Below are 10,702 nucleotides of genomic sequence, written 5' to 3' on the forward strand. Positions count from 1 at the left end.
GAGTATAAATATCTCTTAGGGCCCTAACAGTTTCAAAAATGTGTGAATCGGTCCCTCTTAAAAAATTATTAAACAATCAAAACAATCTTTGAAAATTCAAAAAATATATAAAAATATTAAATTATAATATATTTTAAAATTTTCAAAATAATAAATTTGAAATCTTTAACAAATAAATTATCAAATCAAGTTTGTCATACTAATTATCTTGTGTTTTCTCCTCTTATTTTGTTTTAAAAGAGTTTTCAAATATATATAAAACCAAATTAATGTTCTTTAACTTGGAATTTAGTGATATTGTTAATAAGATTTCATTATGGTCGATTTTTTTTTTAACTTTAACTCAAAAAAATTTATTCGAATTGAATTAATTTGACTCATTTTCATTTCGCTCGACTTAATTTGAAAATTTTTTAAATCGAGTTAGGATGATAAAATATAATTGTTAACTTAACTAACTCAAAAAATTTGATTTGATATGATTTGATTGAACATTCAATCTTACATACTAATACGCAAGTCTTAATTCATATAATGTCGATCACATTTTCAAAGAAAATAAAGTTGGTAAAGTTTTTTTAAGATAAGTATAAGTAATATAAATTATTTATTATTTTAATATCACATATTTTTTTGAAGATAATATTAATTTTAAATTTTTTATATATTATTTGTAAATCCAATTAAATAAAAAATATGAATTAATTTAATTATTATATATATAACAAATGGGCATTATGAAAATCATCCATTGAAAAATGTGTAAAAAAGAAAAGATTTAATTAAAAGGAAAAACGAAGGGAGCCATAGAATATCAAGATGGATGAATGATTGAAAATGGAGTAAGGAGAGACACAAGGAAAAGCTGAAATCACAACCATACATTGAAGTAGAGGCTGTATTATATCCCTATCCGCTATCCTATCCGTAATCTCATCCTCTCGTTTCCGATTCAGTCATCCACCAATTACCTTACTTACTACTCTGCTCTGCTCTCTTCTACTTATTCAATCTAAAACCTCTGTCATCTGTCTGTCTCTCTGTTTTACTCCACAACCACTATCACTACCATTATGGCTTCGGCTACTGTTTCTGTAGCCAAACCCAACCTTCAGATTCAGGTTCAGCTTTACGCACACCTCTCCTCTTATTCCTACTCATCTGATGCATTGCATACTCCTCATTCCAATATTGTTTCTTTTTGTTTCAGGCAAAAGGAAAGGGTGTTGGTTTTGCAGATTTCTCAGGCCTACACAACTCCTCTACTAGCCTTCCCTTTGCCAGGAAAACCTCTGATGACTTCCATTCACTCGTTGCTTTTCAGACATCTGCTGTGAGTTCTTCCATTTCACGCTTTTCCATCTTCACACACATTCCTATTCCATTTTCATTATCTACATATGATGGTTATAAGACCTGTGGGAGAAACGCTTTCTCCACTAAGTTTTTCCATTTATCACGTACTTATACGACAGATATGATGGTTATAAGACCAGAAATCACCTTGTTAGTAATACAGTATCATACTCACGACTGATCTGTCAAATCGATAGTGAAACGACAATATCGAATATGAATTCTCTCTTTATACAGATACACTTTGGTTCATGTATAATGTGCTGAATCCATTTATATCCTTAACCCTCTTGTTAAAAGTTCAAATTACAAATGAGTTTTTTCTTTATTTAAAGACTTATATGCGTTTGGGTTTTGGACCCGTACTGGTGTTTGTAGCTAGGAAGCAATAATGGCGGGTACAGGAAAGGGATGGCAGAGGCAAAGCTAAAGGTGGCTATAAATGGGTTTGGTAGGATTGGCAGGAACTTCTTAAGGTGCTGGCATGGCCGTAAAGACTCCCCACTTGATGTCATTGCCATCAATGACACTGGTGGTGTTAAGCAGGCTTCTCACCTTCTCAAATATGATTCCACCCTTGGCATCTTCGCTGCCGATGTCAAGCCTGTCGGCACTGATGGCATCTCTGTTGATGGCAAGGTTATCAAGGTTGTTTCTGACCGCAACCCTTCCAACCTCCCATGGGGGTAAGAGTTGAAATTTTAAATGCATCACATTTTCATATATACAACATTTGTTTGGCTTCAATCAAACTGATAAAGATGATATTATAGGGACCTAGGAATAGATCTAGTCATCGAAGGAACCGGTGTGTTCGTCGATAGAGAAGGTGCAGGTAAGCACATTCAAGCAGGAGCCAAGAAAGTGCTGATTACTGCTCCAGGTAAGGGTGACATCCCCACCTATGTTGTTGGAGTGAATGCTGACACCTACAACTCAGATGAGCCTATCATCAGCAATGCTTCTTGCACCACCAATTGCCTTGCTCCTTTCGTCAAGGTTCTGGACCAGAAGTTTGGTAATTCCTTTTAACACTATATTAATATAGATGATATGCCCTATTACGAGTTTCTGACTAATGCTAATGTAATATATATGACAGGTATCATCAAGGGCACCATGACTACCACTCACTCGTACACCGGTGACCAGAGGCTTCTTGATGCTAGCCACCGTGACCTCAGGCGTGCTAGAGCCGCAGCTCTCAACATCGTCCCGACTTCAACTGGTGCGGCGAAGGCCGTGGCCCTTGTACTCCCTACTCTCAAAGGCAAACTTAATGGCATCGCATTGCGTGTGCCAACACCAAATGTGTCGGTGGTGGACCTAGTGGTCCAGGTTTCAAAGAAGACGTTTGCTGAAGAGGTGAACGCTGCTTTCAAAGAGAGTGCAGAGAAAGAGCTACAGGGTATACTTTCAGTGTGTGAAGAACCCCTTGTTTCAGTGGACTTCAGGTGCTCTGATGTGTCCTCCACCGTTGATGCATCACTCACCATGGTCATGGGAGATGACATGGTTAAGGTGATTGCTTGGTATGACAATGAGTGGGGCTACTCTCAAAGGGTTGTGGATTTGGCTGACATTGTTGCCAATAGCTGGAAGTGACTTCAATGTGCTATACATATATGCATAACAATGTCACCGATGGTTGATTTTTGCATGCTCACTTCATTTTTATTCTTTCGGCTTCAGCAATTTCTCATTTTGTCAAGGCTACTATATAATCTGTAATGTAATGTTGGATACATACATTCTCTAATATGCTTATGGAATAAAATTCTTACTTTAGCATTCATGCTCAAGACCCCTACCTATATCAATTCTCGTAATGAATGCTTGGTGACCATTTTTTTTTCTCGAATACGAAATGAGAGTAAAACCCAAATTGAAAAAAACCAATGTTAAAAAATTTGTTCATAAAGAGTCACATCAACAATTTTATTGAGTTGACCATGCTTTTTCACTGAAAATGAATTGAAGAGGACTGAATAGAAAAAAGATAATAATTGAAATGGAAATTAAGGGGAAGGTGCTAGATCCAACACCATTCATCCTTGTAGAAGTAACACAGGTCCTGACTCGAAGAGCATATTTTATGAACTACTTCAAACTACCAAACCTGCTTCAGCAGAATTTAATACACAATCTTTTGTAAACAAAAGCTTTTACATTTTTGGCTTCTTTAACCATGTGTGATGTGATGAACTGAAAAAAAAAAGCGGCTAACAGATAAAAGGCACGCAACTTCAGCCACCATATTTTCTTTTCTTGAAGTTCTTGCCTGATGGCAAAGAAACAACATTATACCGTGAATTACCAAGTTCTCGAGGAATAATAGCTCCAGAGGATTTTAAAATATCTACAAACTCCGGAATCAATTTCTTATCCTCATCGTTCACAAAAACAATTGCATTACCCTCCTCCCCTAATCTTGATGCCCTACCAATCTGATGCACATACTCCTTAATGGAATTGGGCATATCAAACACTATCACCTGTCTCACAGCTAAAAGATCAATTCCGCGACCCAAAATCCCAGTAGACACAACTACTGATACTTCTCCAACTAAAAACATCCTCATTATTTCCCTCCTTTCCTTCATGGACTTCGTCCCATGTATTGACAAAGCTTTAATTCCAGTGGTGGCTGTAATTGCATCAGACAGTAGATCTGCCCCTGCTCTGGAACCCACATACACCACAGCAGGTGGCCTAAAGTGTTTACTCCTTAATATGTCAAAAAGCTTTTGCTTTTTTTGTTTTGACTCAACCCAGATGGCTAGCTGCTTCACAGCCCTACTCGGCCTGCTAGGCTTGCCAATAGAAACAGTAACAATATCGGTTGCCATACAACTTGCTATTTTCTCCATGTCTTGTGAAATTGTTGCAGAATACATCAGTAACTGGGGTTGTGACAGAGCCCTAAAAATCTGCATCACCTGGTCCCAGAAGCCCCTTTGAAGCATGCAGTCTACTTCATCCAGACCAAATATCTTTACATCAGTTAGTTCAATATCTTGCTTGGTTAAAATATCAATAAGCCTGCCCGGTGTTCCAATAATTAGTTCCACTCCTTGCTGAATGCGATAGAGTTGTCTAGCAATGGGATCTCCACCAACCACAAGTGCAGTTTTGAAAGGCAAACCTTTTCCAAGCAACTTAGCTTGGTCCTCAACTTGGATACCTAGTTCCCTAGTTGGTGTTAGAACCACCGCTAATGGCTTTCTGATATTTGAGTTGTTGTTGGGGTAAAGTTTTGCACAAAGAGAAATGATAGGAATAAGAAAGGAAGCAGTTTTCCCAGAGCCTGTGTCAGCTGAAACAAGAAGGCTTTGTCCATCTAAAGCAGCTGGGATTACTTGCATCTGGACCGGTGTTGGCATGACATACCCTGCAGTTTCTATATTTTGTAGGAGCTTCTGAGGAAGACCACAGGAAGAAAATGCCAATACTGGAGCAGGAATCACACCTCCTTTTACATGAATTTCAAGTTTGTTTCGAAGCAATTCAGCTTGATCACAAGTTAAAGATGGAGAGCCTGACCTATCAACAGAATCTCTAACATAAAAGCATTCATCAGTAGCAGGTAATCGCTGAGTAGATGATGAGCAAACTGGCAATGAGTTAGCAACCCTGAGGAGTATGGCTTGTTTACATTCCAAGCTGCAAATATCATCATCTGTCTCATCACATACATACTCGCCATAGCGCCCGCAAATAACACATTTAGGTTCATCCGCCAGAGCATCTCTCTGATCTTTAGAATTCAGTTTAACATCATCATCTGCACAATAGATGGAAAATTCAATGTAGAAAATACGTAAGTCTGAGCTTACTATTCCAAGAAGCAAACAAGAAAGAAAGGAAAAAGAAGTGTCATGAATGGTCACACAACATGCAAAGCTGAAGGTTCGCAAACAGAACACAAAAGGAACATGTAACACACACGAGCATGCACAAAAAATGAAACATGATGAAAAAAATAATGGATGGCTTAGGGCACATTTTGAAAAGCTTGCTTTCTGTGTTGTTTGTCTGGAAATACAACAAAAATTGCGTTTATCAGCCAAGTTTTGTTTCTAACTTTAAAAAATAATAAAACAGAGCAAACAAACACGTTTTCAGTTTCAATAAATTAAAAATAAAAGAAAACAAAGACTTACAACTTTCGGAATTCAACTTCCAACCACTTTTACTTACTATTTTTTGTATCATTGTAACAAAAACATAGCAAATAAACGTGTTTTCAGTTTCAATGAATTAAACATAATAGAAAACAAAAATCTCTGGAAACATAAAACATTGAAAAAGAGGCAAGAACCTGAACGACCCCTTAATCACAAATACTGGCAATAAACCAAAAATAAGGAGTAGAAAGCACTACAAAGAAAAATAAGATAGCCAAGATATGGGAAATACACTACAAGAATCAACAGGGAAATAATTTAACAAGTCAAAAGTGGTGTATAATTACCAATCCCTTGATAAATATCTTTCTGTAATACTGAACTTTCACAAGGATCATTTCCATTTCCACCCTCCATGACATAAGCTGGTTAAAAAAGATCTAATTGGCAGAAATTCAATAATGAAACAAGGTGTAAAGTAGAATACAAATGCAGCCAGCTGTTTGGGAATAGCAGATAAATGGAGTACTAAAACTTAATGAAATATTTATTATCAGGCAAAAAAAGGGAAACCAAAAAAAATCAGAGTCACTTGGAACTGGATATTCTACATGAAAGCTGATTATAAAGAATTGACTTATACAAAACAACCAAATGAAAAAAATGAAGATTGTAAGAGAAAATGATGAGGAGATAGCCAGACAGGTATAGTAAGTAATAGTGAAATCATTGTCATTTGCCACGGGTTAAAGAGGCAATCACATTCACTTAGATATGAGAAGAAAAGGGTAGATGAGCTAACATATTGAAAGCTATTAGCCGTTTGATTTCACTATCAGGATTCAGGACAGGATCAGCCTCTTTTCGCTCTAACCCAGGAAAATAAACTTCATTTAAACTTATTATTCTCTTATTAATAGCATTATGACTAGGCTATCAACAACAAAAAGAAATAGGGGTGACGACTTAGACAACCTGCACGGTAAAAAAGGTTAAGCAGCCATTGCTAATCATCTTGTTTCCTCCTTGCGGAACAGAATTCAACACTTTATTTTCTTACATTTAATATATTAGTGTTACCAGTATTTGATAAGCAATAAACATCACAATCAAAAGTTTTGTGAAAGCAAAAAAAGACAAAAATAAGTTATGGGTATGCGGGCAGACAAATGCAAATCAAGGTCGCCCAGATTTAATTTAGCTTCCAAAGGGGGAAATTATATATACAGAAAAGAAATAGAAGGAAGAAGAAAGGCGCGTACCGAATAAAGGGAATTGGAATTTGAAAGGCATGGCCTGGCCTGGCCTCTCTTTAGAACTTATAACTACCAGCAATCAACTATGGCGGTTCAGCCTATCTCCTCTTCTGCAATCTGCGGCATGCACCTGGAAAATTGTTAACGTCAGGAATTGGAACGCCAAAGGCCGAAACAGGAAGACAGGAAGCGAACTCGCGCGCCAACCTCTTCAACCCAACCCAACTCAACTCAACACATAGACAATATGAGTCTAATCATAATGGATTTGCTTATTTCAGTTTATTCTGTAAAATCAACTGAGCAACTTGGGCTAAGACTACCTTTCTTTCCTATCCCCGAATTGCGTAACCCTAAGAGATAGTAATGGAGTTTGGACTGGAATAGGTTTTGTGAATTCACCATCACTATATTATTAACATGTTTTACTTCAGCGGTGTTGGAATCGAAATAAATAAATTTTTTGAATTAATGGAATTCATAACTCTCATTTTATTATTTTAATTTCATCAAGTTAAATGGAATAAAATTATTTTAATTAAATTAAAAAAATTAAATATTTCAAATTAAAATTTTATTACAATATAACTACTCCATTCAAACTATATAAAAATCTTTCAAAATAAAATAAGAAAATAATAATAATAAACTTGAATAATTAATTTACTTATTTAGGTTTCAAAAATTATTATTTTATAATTATTTTATATATATATTTTAATTTTTATAATTTTTTAAAAATATGAATTTTTTAATTTTTATAAATATTTTAATTTTTTTTTGTAATAGAAAGATCAATTGACTCAATTTTAAAATTGACAAAAACCAAATATATATTTATAGTAATCAATTATTCGAGTTATTTAAATTGTAAAATTAATTTGATTTCAACTCGAAACTTAAATTACTTACTTGAGTTTACTTAAAAAAACTAAAAAATATAAATAATTCAATACGATTAAATCGAAATTCTATTTTTTTATTTCTTCGATACAAACGAGTTTTGCTCCGCAACCCTCTGCCATACATGTTAAAATAAATAATATAATTCATGAAATTTATTTATAATTTTGTTTATTTTTCAAATTATAAAGAACTTACCCTATGATCCATGTTACTAATAAGGTTTTATTGACGATTTAGCTGCTAGATTATACATCCTTTTCACTTTAATACTTAATAGTCACTTGGCTATTTAAAATACTTATTTATCCCAATTTATCTCTTACAAGTTGGAATTAAACCTTTCGAGCTGAACTAAGACAAAATAATAATTTAACTATTAGATTGAATAAAAAAACTTAGGGTTAAAGTATGCAACATGTCCTTATATTTTTTACAAATTTAGAAATTAGTCCTTGTACGTTTATTTTCAGGAATTTAGTCTTACTTTTCCTATGTCAAAATTCAAAGTCAATTGTTAATATTGTTATTTTGTTTTTTTTTTTAAATTTGTTCATGTGAGATTTTGATATAAAACATATTCACTTGATAGCAATATAGCTAAAAAATGACATTATAATAAACCTGAATTTAACAAAATAATTTGAACGGTGTTAATAGAGTGACTAAATTTCTAGGAAGTTTAAATATGCCAAAGGTCTTTGTACTCTTTGAAAATTTAAAATTTAGTCTCAATACTTTAATTTTGAGACATTGAGTCTTTGTACTTTTTTATTTAAAAATCTCAGTCCCTCAATCTAATTTTGCCGTTAAAGTTAATGATTATTGGGGTAAAACTGAATCATGCAATGAACACGAATGAAAAATGAGAAAATTGGACACATTTATGTGGAAAAACCTTTCTAAAGAGGATAAAAAATCACAAGTAAAGAAAACTTCACTAAAACGACAAAAAAAAACCCGAAGAAGAGTACAAGATGGAGAAGCAACCAAATTCGAAATTCCCAAAATACGAAGTTCTCCCGAAATTCCCACAAACTCTCTCTTAATTTTTGCTATTGAATCTCTCACTCTAGGATTGCTAAAAGCCTTATTTATAGGCTATAATTTGTGACTAATTTGATTAGAAATATCCTAGAGTAATTAGAATTTGACAGGGAAAAGATAGCAGAGTTTAACTAGGAGAAGAAACCCAATTAAGTGGGGAATATGTTGCCACATCGTGATGTCGCTATCAGCTCGTCGGGACATCACTTGTTGCCTCATCGGGACGACAGGTTCTTCTCATTGTGACGCCGTGTGTCGCGTCGTTGGGATGTCGACTCTTACTCATAACAATGTCGTCGTCTATTCAATCGAAATGTGAGACACACTCCACAATGATGTCAAAGGTAAAGTAACTTTTTTAGCCCTCAACATTTACAATTTTTTGTCAATTTGGTCCTTGTCCTTTAAAAGAGCATAAAAAATTAAAATATATATATTCCATTTTTAAATAAAAATATAAAATTACATTTTTTAAAAAATAAAAATTATGAAAAAAACTCTTTAAAATTTAAAAACTAAAAAAAATTAATTATAAAAATCCAAAATTCAATGTTATCTAAATCAAATTAGGCCAAGCAGTCAGATTGGTTGGATTGAGAACCAATTGGAGTAACGGTCCAGTTTGAGGTAAAAATCGATCGGCCCACGAGCTATGTACGAATTGGTTGAATTAAGCTATAAAAATGATTAAACTAGTAGTTGAATCAATTTCAAATTTGTCGGGCCAATTAGTTTCCAAAACCACTCACTTGATTGGCTTAAAAGCAAATTATTAAAAAAATAAAAAATAAAAAATTTAAAATTATAAAAATCGATTCAACTTCTAGTTTAATTGTTTTTTAACCTAGTTCAACTAGTCCATATTGATTCGTGAGTCAACCAATTTTTTACCTATCATAGAATCGATACCCCAGTCTGTTCTTAGTCTAACCGATTTAGTCTAACTTAGATAATATTGAATTTTAGATTTTTTTTAAATTTAATTTTTTAATATAAAAAATGTAAAGTTTTAAAAACATTTACGTACTTTTAAAGCGTATAGACCAAATTGACAAAAACCTGTAAATGTTTAGGGCTAAAAATGTTTAAATTTTTTAAAAACTGATTGACCCAGAACCAATATGAATTGGTTGAACCAGGTTAAAAACCTAATTAATTTGACAATTAGAATCGAATTTTATATATATATTTTTTATTTTTAATAATTTATTTGCTATGAACCGGTCAAACTAGTCGTTTAGGGGATCAATTGGTCAAATCAGTTTTCAAAATTGATTCAACAGGTTTTTCTGTAACGGTTCAAGGCCCAATTAGTTTTTTACCTCTCATCGGAATGATACCCTAGTCAGTTCTTAATCTGACTAGTTGGTTTGGTCTGATTTAGATAACAATGAAATTTGGAAAATCTTATGTATTTAAAATCATTTTTATTTTTGAATTTTAAAGAGTTCTTATTTTTCATAATCTTTTTATTTTAAAATTATAATTATAATTTTTATTTAAAATATGAAAATTTTTAATTTTTTTTAAATTATACTTTTAAAGAGTAACAATCAAATTGACAAAAAAAACTATAAATTGTGATGGCTAAAGAAATTATTTTAGCTTTACCATCATTTTTCATTCACTTTAATGAGAAAAATAGAGGAAATGAAGGCTAAATAAGGCATATATGCCGATTTTTTATTTGGCCTTTTAGGCCATTTTTTTAATTTAGGGAAATAGGTCATTTTTGGAGAGAGTGTGTGAAAGCACCCCCAGTCATTGGATTTTTTTATGGTTAGGATTTTTTTAATTTTGTTAGGGTTAGGGTTTTTTAAGAATTAGAGTTATGGTTTTAGGCGTGAAATCGCGAAAGTTTATTGGTAGATTTGAGGTGTTAGGGATGCGATAACCCATGTTGGGGATGCAATAACGTGACTCAGAACACATACATTTCATATGTCATGGTGGGATAGGACCATTACATCAGAAACCCATCCTGTGGAAGTTAGATTTCGGGTGACAGTGTTT

At 33.4% G+C, this 10,702-nt stretch overlaps 2 protein-coding genes across 5 annotated transcripts; one reads left to right on the forward strand and one right to left on the reverse strand.

Annotated features, from left to right (window-relative positions):
• Positions 1 to 743: 743 nt before the first annotated feature.
• On the forward strand, positions 744 to 3,151 carry LOC107897324 (glyceraldehyde-3-phosphate dehydrogenase A, chloroplastic). Of its 2 annotated transcripts, XM_016822754.2 has the most exons (5): positions 744 to 1,121; positions 1,211 to 1,333; positions 1,735 to 2,042; positions 2,130 to 2,374; positions 2,459 to 3,151. In XM_016822754.2, the coding sequence occupies exons 1-5, from the start codon at positions 1,074 to 1,076 to the stop codon at positions 2,959 to 2,961; spliced, it is 1,227 nt and encodes a 408-aa protein (XP_016678243.1). In that variant the 5' UTR covers positions 744 to 1,073; the 3' UTR covers positions 2,962 to 3,151. The 2 variants fall into 2 exon arrangements, with proteins under 2 accessions (XP_016678243.1, XP_040934626.1); XM_041078692.1 differs by lacking the exons at positions 744 to 1,121; positions 1,211 to 1,333 and having other exon boundaries at positions 1,841 to 2,046.
• A 194-nt stretch (positions 3,152 to 3,345) lies between these two features.
• LOC107897322 (DEAD-box ATP-dependent RNA helicase 41) lies at positions 3,346 to 7,209 on the reverse strand. 3 transcript variants are annotated; one of them, XM_016822753.2, is made up of 3 exons: positions 6,746 to 7,164; positions 5,831 to 5,908; positions 3,346 to 5,140 (listed from the first exon to the last, which is right to left on the reverse strand). In XM_016822753.2, the coding sequence occupies exons 1-3, from the start codon at positions 6,774 to 6,776 to the stop codon at positions 3,603 to 3,605; spliced, it is 1,647 nt and encodes a 548-aa protein (XP_016678242.2). In that variant the 5' UTR covers positions 6,777 to 7,164; the 3' UTR covers positions 3,346 to 3,602. The 3 variants fall into 3 exon arrangements, with proteins under 3 accessions (XP_016678242.2, XP_016678241.1, XP_040934625.1); XM_016822752.2 differs by having other exon boundaries at positions 5,831 to 5,923; positions 6,746 to 6,836; XM_041078691.1 differs by lacking the exon at positions 5,831 to 5,908 and having other exon boundaries at positions 6,746 to 7,209.
• Positions 7,210 to 10,702: the final 3,493 nt, after the last annotated feature.

Source organism: Gossypium hirsutum, chromosome A10 (assembly GCF_007990345.1).
Source record: "Gossypium hirsutum isolate 1008001.06 chromosome A10, Gossypium_hirsutum_v2.1, whole genome shotgun sequence".
NCBI classification, from domain to species: domain Eukaryota; kingdom Viridiplantae; phylum Streptophyta; class Magnoliopsida; order Malvales; family Malvaceae; genus Gossypium; species Gossypium hirsutum.